The sequence below is a fragment of the Mustela erminea genome, chromosome 20 (genome assembly GCF_009829155.1).
Source record: "Mustela erminea isolate mMusErm1 chromosome 20, mMusErm1.Pri, whole genome shotgun sequence".
Lineage (NCBI taxonomy): Eukaryota > Metazoa > Chordata > Mammalia > Carnivora > Mustelidae > Mustela > Mustela erminea.
The window spans coordinates 20664547-20689352 of record NC_045633.1 but is presented as its reverse complement, the minus strand read 5'-3'; the positions used below and the strand labels follow the sequence as shown (position 1 = coordinate 20689352).

General features: G+C 61.6%; 2 protein-coding genes across 5 annotated transcripts in view; one reads left to right on the top strand and one right to left on the bottom strand.

The window, feature by feature from the left end:
- The first annotated feature begins 1505 nt into the window (after positions 1-1505).
- On the top strand, positions 1506-22284 carry GLIS2 (GLIS family zinc finger 2). 3 transcript variants are annotated; one of them, XM_032328653.1, is made up of 7 exons: positions 1506-1784; positions 16057-16299; positions 17120-17292; positions 18074-18250; positions 18334-18467; positions 18560-18681; positions 19545-22284. In XM_032328653.1, the coding sequence occupies exons 2-7, from the start codon at positions 16128-16130 to the stop codon at positions 20342-20344; spliced, it is 1578 nt and encodes a 525-aa protein (XP_032184544.1). In that variant the 5' UTR covers positions 1506-1784; positions 16057-16127; the 3' UTR covers positions 20345-22284. The 3 variants fall into 3 exon arrangements, with proteins under 3 accessions (XP_032184544.1, XP_032184542.1, XP_032184543.1); XM_032328651.1 differs by lacking the exon at positions 1506-1784 and having other exon boundaries at positions 15338-16299; XM_032328652.1 differs by lacking the exon at positions 1506-1784 and having other exon boundaries at positions 15340-16299; positions 18563-18681.
- A 553-nt stretch (positions 22285-22837) lies between these two features.
- Positions 22838-24806, bottom strand: part of LOC116581472 (mitochondrial import inner membrane translocase subunit TIM16) — a 65232-nt gene continuing 63263 nt past the window's right edge. For both annotated transcript variants that reach the window (XM_032328649.1, XM_032328648.1), the window contains 3 exons: positions 23910-24046; positions 23441-23506; positions 22838-22997 (listed from right to left, as the gene is read on the bottom strand). In XM_032328649.1, coding sequence (XP_032184540.1) covers positions 22911-22997; positions 23441-23506; positions 23910-24046 — 290 coding nt within the window. In that variant the 3' untranslated portion in view covers positions 22838-22910. The remainder of the gene's footprint in view (positions 22998-23440; positions 23507-23909; positions 24047-24806) is intronic.

The window sequence follows — 24806 nt, the reverse complement described above, 5'->3', positions numbered from 1 at the left end:
CACGAGCACCTACTCTGGTGTATTCATGTAAGTCATGAGTACCTAGTATGTGGCTATTCATTCCACCATGATAAGCACCAACCATGTATCCATTTGCCCAAAATATAATAAGCATCTACTGTGCGTCCATGCAACAATTTAAGAGCAGGAATTCTGTGTCCATTTATGCAACATGTACATTGGCTTAACATGTAATGAGCACCTGTCCTGTGTCCGTCGTGCAATGCCTTGAGCACCTACTATGTGCCAAGAACTGTGCCAGGAGACCCACAGGCCTCTGCTCTGCCAGGGACAGCGGCATCAAATGCACACAAGAGGACAAAGTTACACGGGGAGTCAGATGCCTCACCTACAAGAAGATGCTTTTCCTCTCCTGGACTCAAGGCCAACCGTGAGGCGGCAGGGCTGGCCAATAGCAGGAGGACTGTTTTTGAACCAAGATTGCGACCCGACAGCAGAGCAGCGAGAAGATAACTGGGCAGGGGCTCCAGACTGGCCCAAACAAGACACACTCAAGAACGCGAGTCCGGGATAAGCTTCAGGAAAAGACAGTTTATGCGGGTGCTGGGCTTTAGCTCGCGCCGGCATCCACTCCTTCCACCTCCTAACCTTGGGCGCCGCGCCGGGAGCGGAGGGTCCGGGTGAGACCAAGGACCCCGGCGGAGCTCAGGCTGGGGACGCACGCAGGTTGTCCCAGCTCCTGGGACCAAGCCTGGGGCCGATCGGACCTGCTTCCGGCCGGACCTCGTCCTAATTCCACGGGCGGGGACCAACCCGGGACATGGAGGGAGGGTCTGATCCCAGCCTCGAACCCTGGCTTGCGCCTCCCCGAATCCGAAGCTGGGGCCTCTGCCCGCCCGGCGCTGCCCGCGCGTTCCTGGAACTGGGTTGGGCGGAGAAATCAGGGCCTGCGGAGAGGCATTCCTGCCGCCCTCCCCGCAGCCCGGGGCCGCGGGGGGCCTGGCCAAGGTGACCCCGCGGGAGGGAGGCGAGGGGCCCCCGCCCCCTCGGCCGCAGCGACCTCCTCCATCTTCCCGGTCTTCGGGGCTTTTCCTCTGGGCCCGCTCGCCCTCCCTCCGGTCAACGGCGCGCCTGCCCCCTCCCCCGGCTTCCCCACGGGCGGGACATCCCTCCCCCCCCCGCCCCCGCCACCCCCAGGCCACCTCCGGGCCGTGTCCCAGCGCTGCCCTCGGGCCGGGGGCGGGGCCACGGCGGGAGGGGGTGTACCGGAGGATGGGGCCGAGGTGGACGCGCGCCGCTCGGCCGCGGCCCGGCGTCCCCTCTCCTCGCGGCCCCGCCGCCCTCGCTCCCACCCCTCCCCCGGCCCAGCGCCGACTCCCAGCCGCCCCCTCCCCCCGACGCGCACGCCCCGCCTGGCAGCTGGCGCCCCGGGCCTGGGGCCGCCGCAGCGAGAGGGGTTTGCTAGGAGGGCGGGCGCGAGGGAACCAGCGGGGGAGGGAGGAGGGAGCTAGGCCGCCCCCCGCGCCCCTCCTCCTCCCCCTCCTCCGAGGCTTGCCGGGCCCTCCTCCCGCCGCCTCCCTCCTCCCTCCTCCCTCCCTCTCTAAGACATCCCCGCACCGCCCGGCCGCCGCGGCCACCTTCCCTGCCGGAGCTGCAGATGTGGCGGAGCGGCCGGGCGCCGGGCGGCCGTGCCAGGGGAGCCCGCGCCCCGTGAGCCTCGCGCCCGGGCCCCCGCCCGCCCCGGCCCCTCCCCCGCTCGCTCCCCCGCCGCCCCCCGACCGCCGGAGCCCGCAGCCGGGAGCCCGACCACCCCCGCCGCCGAGGTAGGAAGCCTCGGGGCGTCGCGCCGTGGGGACGGGACTGGGAGGGCGGCGGGGGGGCCGGGCTGTCGCGCGGAGGCCTGGGGGCTGCGGGACCCCAGGGTCGCCTCCTCCTCCCGCGTCTCCGCCGCGCCCCGGGCCATTGTGAGCCCTCGCCGGGGCCCCTGCGCTCGCTCCCTCGCTCGCTTGGCTCGCGCGCTCCCTCCCTCGCCGGCTCCCCGGCCCCGTCCCTCAGTCTCATCGTCTCTCTCGTGCTTCCTTCCCTCCCTCCGTCCGGAGGCCCGGCCGACCCAAGACCGGGCCCAGGGCGGGAGCAAACTTCGGCGGGGAAGTTGGGCGGCCGCGGTGGGGGCGCGCTGCAGGGTGAGGGGGGCCCCCGGAGCCTGGGCACAAAGTTGTCTGGGGCAGCGGGGCAGTCGCCCCTTCCCAGGGCTGCGCCGGGGCTGTTTCTAGGACGGGGTTTGAAAGGTGTCTCCTCCCTTGTCCCGGAAAGTCTCCCCACTGCTGCGCCTGGCTAGCCTGGGCCCTTCCCCGGCCGGGGGAGGGAGGCGTCTCTGGGGGTCAGGACGGGGTGCTGCCGCGTCGGGCCTGGGAGCCGGAGTCCTGTCTGGCACTTGCTCCTCCTCCACTGCTGTCTGGGTGGAAGCAGAAGAAGCTGGCAAAGTGAAGAGGGCAGGGGTATCCAAAGGGCCTGAAGGAGGGTCTGGAGGGAGTGGGGGAGGGGGCGAGGCAGGCAGGTGCATCCCGAGGGAGGGAGATACCGGCACCCTGCTTCCCCGCAGGCCCCCCGGGAGTGGGGCTGGAAGCCAGGCTGGCACCTGGAGGCCTTGGCACACTGCCCTGGCCTGTCGGGTACTCAGGCCACAGCAGGGCAGCATGCTGCTTGTCCGCCTGTCCAGGAAGGACCGCCTGGCCTGTCCTCCCAGGGCAGTGATGGTTGCAGGGATCCTGGCCCTGCCCTGGAGCCTGGGAAGCGGGAAGGGATCCTGGGAGGAGCCCTGGGCCCCCAGCCATCACAGCCCAGGATCTTGGCTCTGAAGGGAACGCTTGACACTGAGGGGGCAGCCAGGCCGGCCGCAGACCTGGCCAAGGCCTGGGCTCTCGTGGCTCTTGGTCTAGGCCAGGGACAGGGCCTGAGCTGTGGTCTTCAGAGGTGGCCTTCCTGAGGGTCTTACGTCCTGGAGGGAAGGCGGGGCTTAGCTGAAGCTGAGGGTCAGCAGGAGACACTCCGGTCCCCCAGGGCCTTCCGCAGCTCCCAAGCTCAGGGAACGGGAAACTGACCCCTTCCGTCTGCCCACCCACCCAGTCCCCTGCAAGCCCCGCTCCTGGTGCCACAGTGCCACAGCTGTTCTAGCCCGTCCCACACATCCCTCCCCACACATCCCTCCCCGTGACCTCCGAGCCTTCCCCCTCTGCTCCTCCTTCTCCCCTCTGGGCCTGGGCTGGGCCTCCCAGCTGGCCCTCGCCCACTCTGGGGGAAGGGCTGCACCTGGGGAGCCCTTCCCAGGACACCCCTTTCCAAGCTGCAGCCCAGCCCATTTTACAACCCACCCCCAGCTCTACTTGGCCCTGTCCACAGCCAGCCAGCCAGGAGGCAGTGCCAGGGAGTTGGGGCACAGTTTATGGGGGTTGAGGACCCCTTGGAAGCGTTCCTGTTTTCCTTAGCTCCTTACCCTCCCCCTCCTTTCCGGAGCTGCCATTAGCGCTGACCCTCTGACCCCCAGAGCCTGCCCACCCTTCCCTGTCTGTGACCTTTGACCTTCGGTGTTAAATCCCTCCAGCTGGGGCTCTTTGGCCCCTGAGTGACCCTGGCCCAGGTCCCCTGGGGGGCCTCTCCCTGCTCCTGGCTCTCTACACAGGGACACCTGCCAGTCCCTCCCTCACTGATGGGGAGGGGGTGCCCCAGGAAGCCAGACGGTGAGTCACCCCACTTCCAGGCACCACTGCTTTTAGAGTTGGTGGCTTTGGGGGATTCGGTTGAGCCAGGCCACAGCATTGAGGGTGAGTGAGAAAAGCCCCTGGCCTGGGAATCTGATCTCCTGGATTGGAGTTTGGGCCAGGCCACTAACTCCCGGGGGCCCGTGGGGCAGCTCCCTCTCACCCCCTTTCTGGGTCTCAGTTTCCTCATCCGTAAAACCAAGAAGTCAGACAAGGTGAACTTCCCGAGCGAGAGTCCCTCAGAAAATTTGTTGGGGGGGGTACTGAGAAGTGGGGTCAGGCCAACAAAAGCCAACTCTCAATTATCCGTGGGTGGAGCCAATACGAACAACTGGATGCCGCAGACATCCAGAAACCTCATTTCAAACAATCATGGGAACCGCGTCCCCCCAAAGCTTTTGTTGTTTCTCAAAAGCCAGCTGCAGATGGGGTAGCCACAGCCATGTCTTCTGCCTGGGCTCCCCTCACTGGGAGTGCCCGTGGAGGGCGAACCCGCCTGCAGGAGGACAGAGCTCTGCCAGGGACCCTCCTTGGGGCCTGTCAGAGGCCCTGGACCCCTCTCGGCCCCACCTTGTGGCTCCCACACTCCCCTCTCTCCTCCTTCCCCAGCCTGGCCTTGGCCCCAGGCGGTGGGAGTGTCTTCTGCCACCTAATCCTCCTGGGGTCTGAACTGTGGTATAGAAGGAAGAATGTGTTTTCCTGACGACATTTTCCCATGTGCGTTTTCATCTACCCGGACTGGCCTGGAATCCGAATTTCCCACTTGGGCGAGGGGGGTGGGGTGGGGATGGGCGCTGGGCAGAGTTTGGGGCAATCCCAGGATGAGGGAGGGTGGCGACAGCTGCGGCTGGGGGACCAGATGTTGGGGCTGGGGCCTGCCGAGGAGCTGGTTGGGAGGCATTTGGGGTGGGGCCCTGGTGCTGGGAGGCACACTGGGGTTTGGTGGGGGAGATGGCTGCTCCTGGCTCTCCCCTCTGGCCCCGGATGTCTCCCCAGGTTGCATATGGGGCCGGGTTGGAGGGGAGGCCGTGGAGGCCCCTCATGCAAGCAGGGCATTCAGCCTGCAGCAGAGAGGCCCTGAGCTGGGTGGAATGGGGGGAAGAAGCTTTTCTGAGGCTGCAGGGGGTGCTTCCCTCTACTCAGGGTTCTTTTTTTTTTTCTCTCTTCTTTCAAAGATTTTATTTATTTATTTGTCAGACAGAGATCACAAGTAGGCAGAGAGGCAGGCAGAGAGAGAGGGAAGGGGAAGCAGTCTCCCCGCTGAGCAGAGAGCCCTCAGGGGCTCGATCCCAGGACCCTGGGATCGCGACCTGAGCCGAAGGCAGAGGCTTAACCCACTGAGCCACCCAGGCACCCCTCTAGTCAGGGTTCTTAATGTGATTTTATATCTCACACAGATGACAGAGGCCAGAGGGTGACTGGTGGAAGGTGCCCGGCCATCCCCCCTTCACCTGGAGGTGGGGAACGTCCATGGTTGGTGAGGGGGCAGCTCAGGGCCAGCCAGAAAGAGGCAGCTCTCCCTTGCCTGAGTTGGTTCCCTTGCTATGGCCCCAATAGGTATGGGGCGTCCCCTCTCTGAGATGGGATGCCCGGCCTTTTCCCAGCCTGCCACCAAAGCGGGGTGTGGAGGAGCACAGCTTTTGCAAAGCCCCTTGGGACACATCCCCCCAACCCCGCCTCGGTGCCAGCCTGGTGAATACTGAGTCAGGTGCTGCTGGGGCCGGGGACTCAGTATTTCCCACCTCCAGTAGCACTTCTGGTGCTCTGCTGACCCGCCAGAGTTGAGGCTTCACTGCTGGGACAGGAAAGGATGGGCTGCTGGGGGGTCCTGTGTAGGGGCATGGCCCAGAGTAGAGAGACCCCCATTCTCTCTGGGGCTCCAGCCCAGCTCTGCAAACCTCTGCTGTTCTCCAGCTCAGGACAGTGCCTGCTGAGGTCCCTAGGGAGGCAGGGTGTCTGGGGAAGGAGTGCCCTGGGGAGAGGAACTCCCAGAGAAAATCCTCACCTTCCAGCAGCCCCGGGAACTTGGCAGGGCTTGACATCTGTCACCTAGAATTGCCACATCAGCCCGGTGAGGAGGATCCATTGATCACTGACAAACGAGGAAACTAAAGCTTTGGCTGGAATAGGGCCAGTGGGCTTCTGGGCCCAAGTTCCTGGATCTGCTCTGGCTGGTGGGGGTGGTACCTGGTGGTCTGTTTTCCAGCCCGGGATGAGAAGGGATCCTGTTCTGGAGGGGAACCCAAGCTGCCCCAGCAGCTGTGCACACTCAGCCCCCAAACCTCACCCTTTCCCTGGCCTTAACTCCAGACTGCTCTGTGGGGGAGGTGAGGCCTGGCCCAGGTCTGCAGGGGCCCCTGGGCCTTCTTCCCGTTCCAGAACTAGTGGTATGGGACCCTCCCAAGGGAGCTCTGAGGGGGCCTCTACCCAACTGGCCCCCAGGGAGCCCCGGAGCCGGACCTGCCATCCTAGCACCCTAAGATGCTTCTCTTCCAAGCTCCTTCAGGCTGGGCAGGGAAGGGGTCTCAGCTCTGGGCATCTTGAAGGGCCGGAGCTCTGGCCTTTTCCTCCTCCCCCTCCCAGATGGGATGGAGTGTTCTGGTTAACTGGTGGTCAGGCTGGGAGGAGCCTGGGGGCACGGAGATGTGAAGTGATTCCAGCATTGGGGTGTGCGTTGGGGGGACTTTCCATCTGCTCCAGATGCCCCTGATGGGGGATGGGCAGAGGGCCTGAGAATCTTCCAGTGCCATGACTGGGGGTCTGGGGAGAGGCTGGGCTTTCCTCGGGCCCTTTGTCTTCAATGCCTGCGAAGCCAGGTAGTACAGGGACAGCCCCGCGATGCTGCGTGCGACATGTGTGCGCACACATCCTCCTGCCTTGGCAGATGGCTGCCCAGGGAGGGGACTGACCCAGCCCCTGGCCCCCTCCTCCAGTCATGGCCAAGGACTGGTGGGAGGCTCCGGAGGCCCCAGGAGACCGCGTTGCTGCCTGACTCAGTCCTGGGAAAACAATCCTGCCCAGCTGACAGAGGGTCTTGTCTCCTTTGCACAAATGCACTCACAGGCTAGTGCCCCACTGGGACCCTGGGAGTCTGAAGGCTGGGGGTGGAGGCTGCTGGGGGGGGGGGGAACTGACACTTAGAGATTTGAGGGCTTGGCCTGGGATCACTTGGGGTTAGGGAGGGACAGAGGGGGACCAGAGCCCAAGGCTGTCTGGCTCTGGCCCCTGAGATGTCAGTTCAGCATGGGAATCCCCTCAGCTCTACTGTCCCCTGCTCTATCCCCCCATCCCCTGTGTGGGCACGAGGGCGTGATGTGGGGGCAGCTGCGTCCAGAGGAAGCCTGTCGCCCTCCCTTCTCCCCATCGTCCATCTGGGTCTGGCTGGCAAGTCCCAGCGTGCCTGAGCCATTTCTCCCCTGGGCCACTCCCTCCTACATCCAGAGCCCCCCAACCCCCATCCCCACACTTTCAGGCTGACTGCCCCTGAGCTGCCATGTCCCCTCCCCCCTGGGCTATGGGGCCCTCCATTGTCCTGCCTGTTCTAAAGCTCCCCCCCACCCAGTACTGCTGGCTGGCTGCCCGCCAGCCCCACCCTCTTTCAGGCCAGGCCCACACCACCACCTCAGGACACCTAGGGCTCACCCTACTGGGTGCTGTGGACCCTGGGCCCCCAAGGGCCTGCAGCAGGCCAGGCCAGACAGGGCACTACCCAGTGGGTGTTTCCTTTTGGGTTTGAAGACTGCCCCCAGCTTCTAGACTTGCTTTGCTGCCAAATGAGACAAGCAGGGGACAGGTGAGGGAGGCAGGAAAGAGGGGCTGTGGGCAGGGGTGGGGAGGGTAGGGGTGTGGGGGTGGAGTCCAGAAGTCATGGCAGGGCCCCTGTTGGGCCTGGTCACTGGCTGCTCTGGGTGTGGGCCCCATCCCAGCCCTGGGTGGGAGTGGCAGGAGAGAAGCTGGGGGAACTGGGCCCTACCAGTCATCCCAAGTGAATCAGGGAGATGCTGGCCACCCCATCCTCATCCAGGTCTGCCCACAGGTCCTTTGCCCTGGACAGGGAGGAGGAGGCCTCTGTGCCAAGACCCAGGCCCCGACTCTCACCTTGACCTTGGGCAAGCCACTTCCTTCTTGGGGCTCAGCCCTTCCATCCTTCCCCACCTCCCACGGCTGGTGGGCCTCACAGTTGGATTCATTCCTTCAACGGACATTGCTGAGTGCCAGGAAGAGCGGAGGGCTGGTGTGATGGTGCTGCTCAGGGAGTGGTTAGGGAGCTCAAGCTCCAGGGGACTTGAGGCCAGCCCCTTCCTTTCCTGGATGGGGAAACTGAGGCCCAGAGCTTTGCCCACATCAGACTGGGGCAGGCCAGTTTTCTGGCATTGAGCCCACAGCACTTGGCATCACTGCCCAGTTCCCAGTGGTGGAGGGGGTCAGCTCAGCATGGGGGCTGTGGGAAACAGTGCAGTGGTCCCCTCCAGGAGGGCTTCCCTGGCTCTAGGACTCCCTTCTTGGAATGAGGCGCTGAATGCCAGCAGCAGAGGTTAAGTGCTGGGGCCAGAGGTCGGGGCAGTGCATGTAATACCCCGTGTGCAGAGTCAGGCATCCAAGGTGTGTTCATGAGCTGGTGGCATTACAGCAGGAGCAAGGACTTGGACCCTGGATCACCGTGGCAGGCGGCACAGGCCGCCAGGGGGCTGGGAATGCTTCCCTCAGCAACGCAGGGACAGGAGCAGGTCCTCTGCTCAGCTGTCAGGCACCTGCTGCCAAGAGTCTGAGGCCAGAGAGAGTAAATCAGGGAAGACTTGCTGCAGGAAGGGGAAGGAGGCAAGTGGCAGCCGGGGAGAATATGGGGATGTGGAAGGGTGTGTGGGGGCTGGCATTGAAGAGGTGAGCATCGGGCTTGTGGGAGAAAGAAAGGGAATCCTGAGAAAGGAGGTGCTGCTGGGGAGAGCTTGAGGGCAGGAGCCTCTGGCCTGGAAAAGAGGAGGGTACTTTCTGTGTAGAGCACTCCATGGCTCCCGGGGCCCTCCAGGTCCTGGCCCAGACCTGCTCTTGGGCCTCCTTCTCTTCTAAGTGACAAGCAGTTTTGCTGAAGGTCAGCTGGGGCCACACCCCCGGCCTCTACAGCCCTGGGCCCAGAAAGAGTGTGGGCTTTGGAACCTGGCAGTAAACCCCAGATGTGCTACTTGCAAGCTCTGTGCCCTTGGCAGGTGATTGAACCTCTCTAAGCCTCACTCTCCCCTCTCTGGAAAACGGAGACTAGCACCTAATTTGTGGGGGACCGGGAGGATGAATGGTGATGCTGAGCGGGAGGCAGACTGGCCTGTCTGGGCTGCCGAACAAGTTAGGACCCGATGTCCCAACACTTCACCCTGTGTCCCCACTGCTTGGGAGCAGCCCTCCCCCACCCCGCTGCTCAAGCTCCCCCACTGAGGTCCAGGGGCCTTTCATCCTCATTCATCTGGAGGCCCCCAGGACTGAGTGGGTTGGAGGGCCTGGTGTTGGAATGCATAACTGAGCGGTGGGGTAAATGAGGCGGAGGGAAGGGAGGGCCAAAGTCCAGAGCCCGCCTTGCCAGCCTCCGTTCTCAGTTGGCAGGTGCCATTCCGTGGGCCTGGTGCTTGTCCCAGGGTAGTGGGAGGGGTGAGCCGTGGGCAAGCCCCCAGGACTCAGGAGGTGCTTATCGGGTTGTCTTACAGTCTGACTTGGTTGGGAAACTGCAGTGTTGCCTTCCCTTTGGGGCCTGGGCCTCATCCCTGCGGCTCGTCCTCATAACTCCTGAGTCCCACACCGGTCACATGCGTGTCCTCTGTTTGGTGTTTGAGCACAGGTGTGACACATATGGATTGCCTCTATGTTGGGGTGCGGTGAGTGCCCGTCCATGTCCTGTGGGACACTGGCCATGGCCTTTGCTGGCCCCAGGGAATTCTGGCAGAGTGCCCAGCTCTGCCTGTCCATCCTGAGTGGCAGTGCTGCCTAGCGGGGCCTGGATTGCTACTGCCGAGGCCTCAGTGAGTGTGTGTCCCTATCGGGCTCCCCCCACCCCCATGCCAGCTCCTCCTGGGGATTTGGGCGGCCTGGGGCCAGCTCTTCCCTTCCCACTCTGAGGGCAGGCGTGGGGGGTGCTTGGCGGGCTTGCCTCTGGCAGAGGCCCAGGTGCAGGCAGTGCTCAAAGCCCCACGCACCACCTCCCCACCCCCCCGCCCCCAGCAAGCTGGGCAGACAGGAAAATACCAGACATAGTTGTACAAAGGTGGCTGCAGGCAGGCAGGCAGTAGGGGGTGGAGGCCGCTGAGATGGGGGCCTAAGGGAGGCCTCTGTGCCAGGCTGGCCCCTGCAGCTGGACAGGCATGCACATCTGTGTGAGTGTGCTTGTGCATATGTGGGTGGGGTCCATGTGTTGAGTTGCTACCGCCCCCAGCCTGGCAGCATTGAGGAAGCCAGGACTGGGGGAGCGGTTGGCGTGGGGGTAGGCCTGGGGAGCCAGCTGTGAGCCTTCCAGCTTCAGGCACTGCTCAAGTATCTGGGTGACCTTGGCAGGCTGAGTTATTGCATGGGGCACCCCCAGCCCAGGGCCAGGAACAAGAACCCTCGGGGCCACATCTCCTGCGTGCCTGGCATGGGGCCAAGCTCCTCCTGCGGGATGTCCCCAACCCCCACCTTGCCCCGTGAGCTGGCCCCTTTCTGTGGTACCTGTGTTTCTGACCAAGGCTCATAGGGGGCAACAGGGACCCACCTGAGGCCCCACAGCCAGGGGTGAGAGCACAGAGGACCAGCACCAGCTCACCTGACTCCGGGTAGCGCCATCTAAACGTTCCCGCGGGAGAAGTTCCTGGCACACACCCCTCTTCAGGTGCTGCCCAGCTGAGGGCTTTCTTGAGGCCCCCATGACTAAGGGCAGAGAGCTCAACCCTCGCTGGTCCACCTGGGGCACTTGCTCCCCCACCCCCGGCCCCTGGGGAATCTGGGGAGGCCCCATCTTGGGATGGGAGAGGGGCCGGCCTGCCAAAGGAGAGGTTCCCAGGAAGGCAAACCCTTGGTCTTACAGAAAGTGCGGCCAGCCCCCGGCCCGGCCCCTCTCCTGGGACCTGCCGGGCAGGAGAGGCCTCAGGATAAGCCCCTCCCCCTGGGTCCTGGGAGGAGGTCTGCTCCTTCCAGGGCTCCTCAGGGCCTCTGGGACCTCCCTCCTTTTCTTTGAGCAATTGGGCTCCAGAAGGTGGCTAGGGTCTGCTGTGGCCACTGCCCAGGACAGCTGGTGCCGGAGGCCCTTTGAGGGGCATAAGCTTGTTTAGTTGCACCTTATGGTGAAGGCCAGGTGCGCTCAGGTGAGGCTGAGACAGTGTTGTCTGTGGATACCATGGGGAGGGTCCGTCACCCACCCAGCGGTCCTCATAGTTCTAGACTAGCCAAAGGCTGGGTGTGTCAGTGATGGTGACAGTTAATTCAATAAGTTTGATCGAGTACCTACTGTGGGCCCAGCATTATTTTAGTTGCTGAATATTACATAATAATGGGAAACATTAAGAAATCACTGGATGTGTGCATCACCACCCAAAACCCAATGAGAAGTTATTACAGTTACCATCATCCCCTTTTAGAGGCCGGGACAATAAGACAGGGAGGTGACCTGCCGAAAATCACATGGTCATATGGGCAGGAAGTAGCAGACCAAGGGGGAGACCCAGGTGGTCTGACTGGGATTTGGACCCATGCTCTGCTGCCTGCTCAGGAAGGGGGGCGCTGAGAGGAGGAGGTCTGCCTCTACCCCTGCCCCCAGCCCCTGCCGCCAGGAGGGTGGAGCTCTTGGCCAGAGCAGGGAGGGAGCAGGAGCAGTTCCCAGGAATGTGGGGCCGTTTGCTTTGGCAGCGGATCTGCCCTCAACTCTCCAAGCCTCCCTGTGGGCGCCCCCCGCCCCCAGCTGGCCCCTCCAATGCCCACCCACTGCCTGCTGCCCCTCCTAGGTTCTGTACATAGCTCCCACAAACCCCTGGGCAGGGCGGGGGTGCCAAGCTGGACCCCTTTTGCCTGCCCTCCCAACATCCATGGGCACAGGAAGGGCTGATAGTGAACATGGCTTCAGGACTCACCTGGGCTTGAAATCCAGTTCTGCCACAGACAAGCTGTGTGATCTTGGATGGGTCGCTTAATCTCCCTGGGCCTCAGTTTTTACATCTGTAAAATTGGGGGTGGCCAGAACCTGCCTTAACAGGTGCTGGCTCTTCGTCTGACTGTCTGTCAGACTGGCTGTTGGTCCTGTTGTCATGTAACCTTCACCCAAGCCTTCCAGGGGGCTTGCTCCCCACTCCAGCCCTCAGCTTCCCCATCTTCAAGAACTGCATGTCGGTAGCAATCTTCCCAGGCACCAAACACCCCAGCACCCACAGAGCACAGGGGAGGCTGGGAACTCACTTCCCCTTTCCATGCCATATCAAGAAAGCCACTGGGCTTTTGCAAGGTGCGTCTTAGACCCCTGTCCCCAAATCCTCGGCCAGATGGGCCATGGCTGACCAAGGGGCAGTATCAGGACCACAGGGGCAGTAAGGGGGGGTGTCCCTTATATGGCCCCATGCTGCTGTGGGGTGGGCAGGGAGAGCTCCCATCTTACAGAGAGTCCTGTCCTCTCTGCTTCTGGCAAGGAGCCCCTGAGTGTTTCTCAGAGTGGATATGCCTAGCTGCCCCCTCCACCTACACAGGCTGCCCTCCAATCCCCGGGCCAGCCGGCTAACTCCCTCCAGGCAGGGAAGGAGAGGCTTTATCCAGCGTGGAGTCCAGCCCACTACCCCCCCCGCCCCCCCCCCACCCGCTCCGAGCCTGGTGACTTCGAGCCTCAGTTTCCCCATGTGTACCACAGGGGCAACGACGGCATCTCCTCCCAGTAGGGGTTTTAGAGGGCTCAGAGAATTCTTGGACAGCCGGTGCTTGGCACAGGGTAGTGTTGGACGCCTGCTCACCGCCCCTCGCCGCGTGGGGTGTGCGTCCCGCCCCACTACACAGCGCCCCGGCGCGGTCAGTAGCGGTCCGGGCCTCGGTTTCCCCCGCCCCCCGCGCTCGCCCCGCGCTCGCCCCGCCCGCCGCGGGTGGGCTCGGCCGCCAGGTAGGCCGGGCGGGGGCGCTCGCCGGGCGCTGCAGCTGGGGGCCGTCTGCGCGCCGCGGGGCGGGCGCACAATAGCCGCCATTGTCTGGGCCAGGCCGGCGGGGCGGGCGCGGCGGGCGGGGGCCGGGCCCCGGGGGGCCAGAGCGGCCCACCCTCGGGGTGACCCCCCGCCCCGCGGGGAGGCCGGCCGGGGTCCCGCGCCCGCCCTGCCGCCCCGGTGGTCCCCGCGCCGCCCCGCTTCCTCCCGCTCCCTGGGCTCTAATTAGTTCCTTTCGCAGCTGGAGTAGCGGCGCGGCGCCCGGCAGCGCGACCACCTCGGCGCCGCCTTCCCGCCCGCCCGCCTGCGGCGAGGGGTCGCGCCCGGCCGCGGGCTCCGCCGCCGCTTCCGAAGCTCGCCTGTCCTCTAGGAGCCACGCGCGGCACCCTTCTGGGCGGCCCTCGCCTGCTCTGGGAAACGCGACGCCCGAGTGGCCTCCCTCCTGCCCGCCTGGGTGTCAGGAGCGTCGAATCCGGTGACAGGCCTTTCTCCTTCTCTTGTGAGCCTCGGAGGCCCAGGAGAGTGCCACCCTGGCTGTCGCCGTGCCCCCTTCACCCAGCCGCGGAACAAAGAGCAGAGCGGGTTCAGAAATGGCTTCTGCAAGCTTGGGGGTGGGGAGTGGAAGGAGACACCTTGAGGTTGGCCAAGGTCAGGACAGGAGAGAGGTCATAGGGGGTCTTCCCGTTGGTGTAGGGCCCCCTTCTGGAGGACAGTTCTGGGTGGGGCCAGGCTGGGGTTGGGAGATGCTGAGAGCAGCAGGCTTTTGGGCTGGATTCTTCCTACTTTCCCAAAGGAGTGGGTCTCTGGACTGGGTTCTGGGTTCTTTGTGGGAATGAATCCCTGCTTCCTTGGGCAGAACCCAGTGACAGGAAGTGTGTATGTATGTGTTTGGGAGGGGTTCTCTGGGGACTGGGCCTGCTGATTAAGCGGGGGTGCTGGAGTCCCCACTCCCACCTGGGTACTGTGCCTACCCCTCCTGGCAAACAGGTTCCTCTTGGCCCGGGTTGTGGGGGGGAGCTCCCTAGTTGTATGTTGAGGCATGTCTCCTGCAGGTCTTAAGAACAAGATGACCCAGGGTCTAGGACTCCTCCCTGGACCTCTTCTGGCCTGGGACAGAGGGCAATAAGGCAGATGCCAAAGGATGTTACCTGGGCAGGGTTGCCAAAGCATCAGTTTGAATTCCCAGTTCCCAGACCATCCAGCACACATGGTCCCCTTCTCTGGAAGGTCCAGTTGTGGGTGGAGGCTGGAGGCTGTGGGGAGGCCTGTGGCCCTAGGCCAGCTGAGGGACCAGGCCACCAGCCCTTCCTGGCTCCTGAATTCTTAATCAGCATAAATATTTACTTCCTTCCTCCCCTCCCAGGCTCCCAGCGCAGAGGACTTCAGGGAGGTTGGACTGGGCCTGTGTCTAAAAATAAACAGGTGGAGGGACAGGCAGACAGACAGACATAACTGGGGGAGGGGGGTCAGGCAGAGGGCAGCTCCCTGCCCAGCCAGAGGAGAGTGGAGGGGGGGGTCCATCCATCACTGTCATCCACCCACCTGCCCGCCTTGGGTCTGGAGCGCCTAAAGGACAGGGTGGCAGCCTGATCCCAGCCCCACTTGCCTCACTGGGAGCCTCTGGCCCATTCTCGGCCTGGCCACAGATCCAAACAGATCTGATTGGTCCCACCTGATGCAGTTTAACTGGGACAAGTCAGGTCACAGACTGGGTCCCACAACCAAGAGTGGCTGCCTCTCCTTGGGCTCCGATATTTAGCCATGTGCTGGTAGGGTCTTGGGATGTCCTCAAAGCAGAGGGTCCTAATTGAGGTAGGGGACTGCCTTGTTCCCTGTGTGCCTGGAGGGTCTTGGCAGAAGGAGAGCTTGTCAAGGTAGATGGATGGGCCAGGACTTGGGACCAGAGAAGATTGTCCAAAGTTGCTGAGGTGCATGGCCTGGAGGAAAGATGAGTGGGGACGTGAGGGCTGTCCTCCTCCTTTGGGCTCCATGAAGCACACACGTGGGCAACTCTGGTTCCCAGAGAGAGAGAGAGAGGTGCGTGTGCACACATGGCACACACACACAAACACACACACGCACAGCTGAAACGTATGGTCATGTGCCATGTGGTGGTTACGGGGTGTTATGTATTAAATTATGAAAACGTGGATTGGGTGAATGATGTGGAGTATCTCATAGTGTTGCCTTGTTCAATGGATAGATTTTCAAGGTGTAATCACCTCAATTAGCAAATGCAAGGACACACTTCGACCACATGTGGAAAGGTAGCCCCTGGAAAAAGTTGGAGGTTGGAATAGAGTTGACCTTGTTCTTGGGTCATTTGAATGTGAAGAAAATCACACCATTGATAATTTCTAAGAAACCGTGAAAATACCAGCGTGAGAACGTATAATAAAAGAATATCATCCCCCCCCGCCCCCTGCAAAAAAAAATGATGGATGGATGTATCTTATTAACCACCAGACCGAGCTGGTCTACTTCCCTCCAACCCTGTCCGGGGCTGGCCTGGCTGGGCCACAGTCCCCAACTGCCCCCTGGTGGCGACCCAGAGCCCTCGGGCTCCCCGTGCCTATGGGTACCTTTCTTCCCAACTTACGTGGGAGGCAAGGCCCCCTGTCTGCAACCCCATCCCTTGGGCCAGGCTCTGCGCAGCTCACCTGAGACAAGCTCTCAGCCTCCTTCCCTTGCAGGTGACCACAGCTGCCTGGGAGGCCTCTCACGGTGAGCACTGGGCGATCAGTAGTGGAGAGCCACTAACAGTGACCTTGGAAGATGCTTGTTGCTCTTCTGGTTTGGTTCTGGGTCCTCAGGCTCAAATCAGGCACGTGATCCTGAGCACAACTTCCCATTTGGTCAGAAATGACCTTTGGGACTTGGCTGACCAGTTCCCAGAAGACCTGGCCTTGAAGCCGGTTGCTTTGCTGCTTCTTAGCTCTGTGACCTGAGGCAATATCTCTAAAACTCAGTTTCATGGCAAAATGGACTCTCTGAGCTTTGCCTCTAAAAGTCTTGAGGGCAGTGGATATCAAAGCTCTCAGCGGGTGGTTGGTGCTCCTGTGTCCCGCGGCCAGAGCCCCTCAGGGTCCCCCTTCCCAGGGAGATAGTGCTTATGCTGCCGCACAGCCATGCCTCCCTCCCCTGGTGGCCTCTGTGGGTGCAGCCTGAGAAGCCTGAGGTCACGGTGTCACAGTACTCCTGTCCTCCCCCAGGTTCCTTCCTGAATCCCAGCTTGGGGGCGCCCCGCTGCCTACAGCCACCTCCAACCCAGCACCCCATCACCATGCACTCCTTGGACGAGCCGCTCGACCTGAAGCTGAGCATCAGCAAGCTCCGGGCGGCGAGAGAAAAGCGGGAGAGGACACTGAGTGTGGTCCGGCACCGAGCTCTGCACAGGGAGCTCGGCTTGGTGGATGACAGCCCCACCCCGGGCTCTCCGGGCTCCCCACCCTCAGGTACAGAACCCCTGGCAGGGCAGGGGGGTCTCCAGCCCCGATGGAGCCATGGCAATGGGAAGAACGTCCAAGGTGTGTCCCCCAGGATGTAAGCAAGCCCCTCGTAGCTTTCAGCTTAGAGCTAGAGCTCTTGTCCATTTATCCTCCCAGCAGTTTGTCTCTGGAGGTGACACTGTCCCTGGGGGGAGGCAACTGATCTACCCAGTTCATGAAGCAGGCACAGCAGAGCCAGGATTCAAACTAGGCCTCGGGGAGGACATGGAGGAGCTGGTAAGGGGGAGCAGGGGATACCAAGGCCCTGTGACCCAACTCCTGGGCTTTGAGGCAGCGTGGCTGGTCAGTCAGGTCCGTTCAGATTGGGGACTGAGCCCAGAGAAGTGCTTCTCGGGGGTGCTTGGGGCTCAGGACTTCCACTCTGCCTGCCCAAGAAGCCCGAGAAGCCTGAGACCTGAAAACCAGACCCACCATGTCTGAGCTAGAAGGCTCTGGAAGCAACCTGGCCCAAACCCCTCTTACAGAAGGGCGCAGGGAGGCAGGAAGGGGCCCGGGAGAAGTCAGAAAGGTCCCCAGCTGGCAGGGTGACAGCAGGCCAGGAGCCTGGCTTCAAGCTCCCGTTCAGTGGGTACTTCCCACTCACGGGCTTACCCAGCGGCTGAGCTCTCCTGGTGGCGAAGGCCACACACTCAGCTGTGCAGGCTGCTGCTCAGATGCTTGGGGTCCCAGCGTGGTCTGGCGGTGTGGCTGGTATCTGCTTCCAGGGTCACGGTGGGGGATTCGGAGACTCCCGATCTAGTACCCCTGAAGAGTGCTTCTCCCTTAGGCTTCCTGCTGAACCCCAAGTTCCCCGAGAAGGTAGAGGGACGTTTTTCGGCGGCCCCTCTGGTGGACCTCAGCTTATCACCGCCGTCCGGGCTGGACTCTCCCAATGGCAGCAGCTCACTGTCCCCTGAGCGCCAGGGCAACGGAGACCTGCCTGCAGTGCCTGCTGCCCCGGTAAGGAGGGCGTGAGGGTTCTGGAAAAGAGGTGTACTGGTCTCCTGAAAGGACTACAAACTGGGTGACTTAGAACAACAGAAATGTATTATTCTGTCACAGTTCTGGAAGCTAAAGTCTGAAATCAAGGTATTGACAGGGCTGTGCTCCCTCCGAAGGCTCTGGGCAAGAATATTTACTTGCTTCTTTACAGCTTCTGGTGGCTCCCGGTGTCCCCTGCCTTGTAGCTGTGTCATTCCAATCTCTGCCTCTGGTGCCACTTTGCCTTCTTCCTCTGTTGTGTATTTTTGAGTTCAAATTTCCCTTTCTCTTATGAAGACAACCATCACTGGATTTAGTACTCCCCAATCCAGTATGATATATTTTTTTTTTCTTTTTGAGAGGGAGATAGAGAAAGAGAGTGAGCAGGGGTGGGGGTAAGGGAGAGAGGGAGAGAGAATGGGGGTGGGGGACAGAGGGAGAGGGAGAGAGGGAATCTTAATAAGCAGGCTCTATGCCCAGTGCAGAGCCCAAGCTGGATTTGATCTCACAAACCTGAGATCATGACCTGAGCTGAAATCAAGAGTCAGATGCTTAGCGGACTGAGTCACCCCAGCGCCCTCAGTGTGACTTAACTCGATTGCATCTACAGTTGCATTTCCAACTAGGCTCATAGCCATAGGTGCAGGGGGTTGGAACTGGGACAACTCAACCTGCCACAGAAGGAGACAGAGCGGGCGGGCCTAGGCCTGCTGGCCCAGCGGGGGGCACTAGCCCACTCTGCCTTCCCCCTGCCCCCCAGGACTTCCAGCCACTGCGTTATCTGGATGGCGTCCCCAGTTCCTTCCAGTTCTTCCTGCCTCTGGGCTCCGGGGGGGCCCTGCACCTGCCTGCTTCCTCCTTCCTTACCGCCCCCAAGGACAAGTGCCTCTCACCAGAGCTCCCCCTGCCCAAACAGCTGGTGTGTCGCTGGGCCAAGGTGAGTTGGGGGGCCAGGAAGATGGGGGCCGGGGCTGGGGTGGGCGGCCCCATGCAGACTCAGAACCCTCCCCTGCCCCGCAGTGTAACCAGCTCTTCGAGCTCCTCCAAGACCTGGTGGATCACGTCAACGACTACCACGTCAAGCCCGAGAAGGACGCAGGGTACTGCTGCCATTGGGAGGGCTGTGCCCGCCACGGCCGAGGCTTCAATGCCAGGTGAGGGGGAGCGAGGGGGTGCTGGGCAGGAGTGGGAGGGGGGCTTGGGTGTCCCGCGAGCGGCGTCGAGCTCCCCTGTGGCCTCCCTGGAGCAGGTACAAGATGCTCATCCACATCCGCACACACACCAACGAGAAGCCGCATCGCTGCCCGACCTGCAGCAAGAGCTTCTCCCGCCTGGAGAATCTGAAGATCCACAACCGCTCGCACACAGGTGAGCAGCCGGGGCGGGGAGGGTAATGGGGGGGCGGCGGGGGGAAGCCTCTCCGGGAACTTGATCCTTGGATCCATCTTCCTGTGTGGCCCCGGCACCCTTGTCAGTGTGACCATCCGCTGGGTGCCACCCACTAGGCAGTGCTCACTCCAGCTCCCGGTGGGGTCAGCGCTGGCGACAGAGCCACACACCTAATTTTAAACTTCCTAATTGCCAAAAAATGAAAGAAGTCCTAATTGCTGCATTGAAGAAAGGACAAAGGAATAGGTGAGATGAATTGTAACGAAATTCCTTGAATCAGATGTATTAAAAAGCCAGCAGTGAGACACGAGTTAATTCTGTACGAAGTCTGGAAGCGCAGTCTGGTACGCGCCCTTCCACTCATACAGCACATCTCGCTGCGGGCCCGCCGCACGTCAAGGGTGCCCCGCCTGGAGCAGCTACCAGACATGGGTTCAATCTGGAGGCATTCTGCTGTGCCAGGACCACATCCAGCGTACAGGGCATTCTGCAGTGCTCACTGTGGGCGCCCCCCCCAGTAGGGTCTTCAGCAGCATCTAAGCAGATCTGCGGTCCTGCCTGTCGCAGTGGTCACTGTCCTCCCCAATTCAGAGCACAGGACTGAAGCCAAAGGCACGCACATAGGCCACAGCAGAGCGGGGAGTGATCAGGCCAGCTTCTCCGTGGCCATGCCCTGCTGTCTGCACCAGGGATCAGATCTCTTGCCAGAGATCAGATCTCTTGCTGGGGACACCACCCCTCCCATTGGACAGTCAGTGCTCTCAGGGGGACCGCATCTAGGGTGAGGGGCCTGGGGTCCCCCCGTGTGCGCAGAGGCCCCTCATGCCCACCCCGCCCCGCAGGTGAGAAGCCCTACGTCTGCCCCTACGAGGGCTGCAACAAGCGCTACTCCAACTCCAGCGACCGCTTCAAGCACACACGCACCCACTATGTGGACAAGCCCTACTACTGCAAGATGCCCGGCTGCCACAAGCGCTACACGGACCCCAGCTCGCTGCGCAAGCACATCAAGGCCCACGGCCACTTTGTGTCTCCTGAGCAGCAAGAGCTCCTGCAGCTGCGCCCGCCCCCCAAACCACCACTGCCCACCCCCGATGGCAGCCCCTATGTCAGCGGAGCCCAGATCATCATCCCCAACCCTGCTGCCCTCTTTGGAGGCCCCAGCCTGCCCGGTCTGCCCCTGCCCCTGGCCCCCGGCCCCCTTGACCTCAGTGCCCTAGCCTGTGGCAATGGCGGGGGTGGTGGGGGGCCGGGCGGCATGGGCCCTGGGCTGCCGGGCCCTGTCTTGCCCCTCAATCTGGCTAAGAACCCGCTGCTGCCCTCACCATTTGGGGCTGGTGGACTGGGCCTGCCTGTGGTCTCCCTCCTCGCTGGCTCCGCTGGCGGCAAAGCCGAGGGGGAGAAGGGGCGTGGGGCAGTCCCAGCCAGGTCTCTGGGCATGGAGGGCCGCAAGACGCCCCTGGAGAGGACTGAGAGCAGCCGCTCCCGGCCAAGCCCTGACGGACTTCCCCTGCTGCCAGGCACTGTGCTGGACCTGTCCACAGGCGTCAACTCGGCAGCCAGCAGCCCGGAGGCACTCGCCCCTGGTTGGGTGGTCATTCCGCCGGGCTCTGTGCTGCTCAAGCCAGCCGTGGTGAACTGAACCTGCCTGCTGGACGGCTACCCGCAGCCTGGCTAGCAGCTCCCAACCCTGCCCCTGACGAACGGAAACTTTTCTGCGAAATAGCAATAATGTCCTCCTGCCCCCCGGGCCTGGTTGGCTGGGTCCCCCAGGCAGACCCAGCCCCAGACAAGCTGGGCAGCAAGGATGGTGCTAGAAGGTCATTGGTGGTGTCCCAGGCTCCGGAACAGGGGTTAGTGCTGCCAGCCAGGGTGAGCCGTGCTCCTGGGTGCTAAGGCCTCGCTCGCCTCCAGCCCTCCCCCTGCCCTGTCCTCCACTTAGCCCTCAGTCTCCCAGCCCCCCTCCCCCATGCCTCCCTCATCCATTCACCAGCCTGGGTAGGTCATCCTCCCTCCCTGCCTTGCCCACCTGCCAGCCATGTTCCCATCCTGCCTAGCCTCTCTGGGCCCCTGTTCTGGGGGCTTCTTGGACCCCTTTCCCTCTGGCCCACCCTCCAGAGGGAGAGCAAGACAGACACAGGCAAAGCCACAGGAAGAAGCCACCTTATCCCTATGACAAGGCGCCTCCAAACTCAGAGAGGGAGGCCCGCTCTGCCAGCTGCCCCTCACTACTACTAGCCCGTCCAAAAACAGCCAGCACTACCGGAGGCTCGGCCCCTTCCCCGGGCTGGACGCTCTCCACAGTGCGGGGACTGCTGACCACTCGCCTGCCCCTTCACTGCTGGGCCTTCTCCCTCTACTTTTAGGGAGCCCTGAGCGAGGGGAGAGGCCAGGACGCCGGGCCCTTGCTTGGCTCAGGGAACAGGTGGGGCAGGGCTTGGCTTGGGGTAGTGCCACTCTGCACAAGGGACTATGGAGGTTTGCAGGGTGTCAGGAGGTAGGAGGCTGGCCAGGGACAACCCCAGGCTGGGACACAGCTCCCATTCTGGGGGTGTCAAGTCACAGCCAAGCACATAGGGGAGGCAGGGCTCCGGGCCAGTGCTGGGCATGGGAGCTTTCCAGAGGCCATGGACTGAAAGCCCTGGGCTTGAGGGTGGAGAAGCAAACAAGGATAGCCATAGGAGCACCCGAGCCCTCCGCCTGGGAAGGGGAAGCTAGAGGAAGGAGCCTGGATTTAAGACATGGTTGTGTCCGTCGGCTATTTCCCAGAGCCTCTGTCTTAGAGGTGTCCCCACCCCTGCCCACCACCTCCCCCATGGCACGGGCCAGAATAAGCTAAGGACGCTGGTGCTCCATGTGCTCCACAGCCCACGGCCCGATCCCACCAGGCCTCGGGGCCCCGGCAGATGCTTCCCCTCACCCTGAGCCCTCACTGTTCCCTCTCTGGAGGTGGCCTGGTGCCACCTGGGAGGCGCTGGCCCAGCAGCCAGGACTCCTGGCCCCTCAGCCACATGACCAAGCACTCCGTTTCCCCTGCTATAGAACTGGAGGCTGCAGGCCAGCAGGGGGTGCTCAGCAGCTCTGCGGACTCTACCCTCTCCCGACTGCCCTTCTGTCCTAGAGGGGGTGCCCTAACAGGGCCTGGCAGTGCTGCTTCTGCCCCTTGAAGGGGCTGTGAGCAGAACAGGAGGGAGCTGGTCTCCTTTCTTCAGGCCCCACCCAGGACCCAGGCCTTAAGTCCCCAGCTGGGGGCCAGGGCTCTGAGACTCAAGCCCAGGGAGCAGAGGAACAGGGCACTGGAAGGTGACGTTAGCTCAGCATGTGACTTGGTGATAGACCAGGCTCGAAAGGGCTGGTGTACGTGTTGTTGTTGTGGGTTTGTTGTTGCACATTCCAGGATATCAGTATTTTAACAGGTTCTAAGTGCCTTTCTATTGTAGCTTATGTTTTTCCTCCTCTTGGCTCCATTGCTGTTAGCATAGAGTTTAAAAAAAAAAAAAGAGATAAGCTAATGACTATAACAATATATTCCTCCATGTGAGAGGAAGTTTATAAAGAAACAATAAAAGTGAGTTGCAAAGATGGTTTCTGTCTTGGCTGTGCCACGAGTGGAGCCTCCCTGCTTGAGAACTCTGACCAACCGTCTTATGCCTGGCCTGGGTCACCCACCCCCAGCAGGCAGCACCCAAAGATCCCATTCCAGGGTTTCCTTCCAACCCTGCGGCTGCCACTACTGCCAGGTCTGCTGTTGGGAGCTGGGAAGGGCAAGTCCTGAGGCTGCAGAGAGAGGATTCTGGATAAGTATCATGGGTTCAGGTCCTTACCCTGCCACTACCTGCTGTGACTTTGGTGGGCGAAGCCTTTGTTCTGGGGGAGACACAACTCCCTGGCCTTTGTCCAATGGGAGTCTGGTGAAGGCTTCTCTTTCCTGGCGGCACTGGAACATTCCACCCAGATTCCAGAGATGCTAGCGGGAAACCCTGCTCAGGAAGAGGCGGCCTGTGGCAGAGCCGGGGGTGCAGGGCTCTGTACCTCGTGGGAAGGGTGAGGGAGACCTAAGGACACTGATGCTGCAGGAGGGGCCTGGCACCGGGAGGGCAGGACTGGCTGGAATCTGGATGTGTGCACTGAGAAATGCAGAAAGGACATTTATTACCAAACTATAAATTAAAGGAGGTGGGCAGGGTGCAGTGGGGCGAGCTGAGCGGTCACGTTTTGGGCATCTGTTCCTTCTCTCTGTTCTCCTGGGCCTGGATCCTGAGCTCCTCCTGCAGGCGCTCCCAGGCTCGGACCACCTGGGGAGGGAATCAGAACCAGGCAGGACAGTAAGTGGGATGGGCCTCTGCCCTTCCCAGGCCCTGCACAGCAGCGGGCATGTCTAAGCTAACAGCTTGGGAAACACAAGTGCTTCCTTTATCAGTGCCCAGCACTCCCAGGGGGGACAGGGCCCAGGCACACCCTGCTATCAGCTAGTGGTCCTGTTCCCTCAAAGCCATGGCTGCTGGGAGGGCCACTGTCCAGGTGACACAGGGCCCAGGCAATTCAGCCCAAGCGGCTAGGCCCCATGGAGCTGAGGTAGCTGGAGGGAATGGCAATTTAGGGGGTATTCCCTGAGGCTGGGGCACCAAGGAAGGACACAACTTCCTGCCTGCCAAGTTCTGAACTTCCTAGAAATGAGGGGCCCCAGTGAGAAGAGGCCCCCTTGCGTGCCCTCCTCCCAGCATCGAAGAGCACTCACCTTGGACTGCAGGTAGAAGGAGCCACCCACGGACTTATCGTTCACCTTGAATAGGTGTTCGTAGTTCTGCAGAGGAGGGGAGACGGTGAGAGGGTGTGCGGTCTCTGGGTTACAGAGGCAGGGGAAGCTAGGAAATGACAAAGAAGGAAAGCCAGAGGGTTCAACCCCGACGCCCCACGTGTCCCCCCATGTAACCCTAAAGCCACTGTCACTGCTAGGGGACAGAGAAGTGGACAAGTGCCCACGGGGGGAAGGAGTTCTGTGCCACTGCCTGCTTCGGGCGTAAAAATGGAGTGACAAGCAGCTCCCACAACTTGGGAGTCCAAGCTGGCTGCAGCCACAGCCTCCACACCCGCCTCTTTCCGCCGGGCCACCTTCACTCCTCCTGATCCTGGTGGCCCGACCCCTCAGGCCGCCATTCTGGTCTGCCCAGGCAAGACCCACCTCCGAGCCAGCCTCGTAGTCTCACCTTCTGGATCTCCTCAGGGCTCAGCTTGGAGACATTGAGAATCTGCTGGGCCTCCTGGAGGCTGAGGCCGGACAGGTTAGAGGCAGCTGCAGACTGGTGTCCAGCACGTCCTCGTGCATCAGCTGCCGCCCGGCTGGCTATGTGGACACACTGGTGAGTGCTCAGCCCTCAGGGGCCCAAAGGATCCCTTGGGCCTTCCACGTAGGCAGTGCAGCATGCCAGTTGGCATGGGAGAAGACATGCGCAGGAACGGGGTGCATCCCCTCTCCAGGAGTGGATTTTTTGGGAGGGTTGGGTGGGGAGTCTATGAAGTGAAGTCTGAGCCCACTGGAGGACAGGGGCAGGTTCTGGTCCCCAACCCTGGTACTTGGTGCCAACCAAGACCATGAGATGGCCCTGTCCCACTCCTCTCCCCTAACCCCTCATCCCAAGTGACAGCAAGTTGGGGAGCTTTAGGCTACAATGGGAAGCAGGACGAAGCTGTAGGGAGGAAGAGGTAATAACAGCTCAGGTGAGACCTGGCCACCCACCAGTTTCATAGACGGCAAAGCAAGTGGCTCAGGTGACCTTTTCCATTTCAGTGACCCTAGAATCAGGAGCCACCAAACTTTCTCTTAAAGGGTCAAAGAATAAACATTTTAGGCTTTGCAGAGCAATTAGAGTCTGTGTTGCAATTATGTGACTTTGCCTTATAAGCAACCAGAGGGTAGGGCTGTGTTCCAGTAAAACTGTTTACAAAAACAGGTGGCCAGGTGAGCCAGCTTGCCACCTCCTGCCTCCATGTTCATGTCAACCAAGTTTCCCTTTCTTTCTTTCTTTCTTTTTTTTTTTTTAAAGATTTTATTTATTTTTATTTATTTGACAGATGGAGATCACAAGTAGGCAGAGAGGCAGGCA

Bases quoted from the DNA above. Each gene is read 5' to 3' on its own strand.
- GLIS2 (XM_032328651.1), top strand. From the start codon at position 15,957: ATGCTGCCGCACAGCCATGCCTCCCTCCCCTGGTGGCCTCTGTGGGTG. The intron at 18,251-18,333 runs GTGAGTTGGGGG...CCTGCCCCGCAG, and splicing joins TGGTGTGTCGCTGGGCCAAG to TGTAACCAGCTCTTCGAGCT. The intron at 18,682-19,544 runs GTGAGCAGCCGG...CCCGCCCCGCAG, and splicing joins CCACAACCGCTCGCACACAG to GTGAGAAGCCCTACGTCTGC.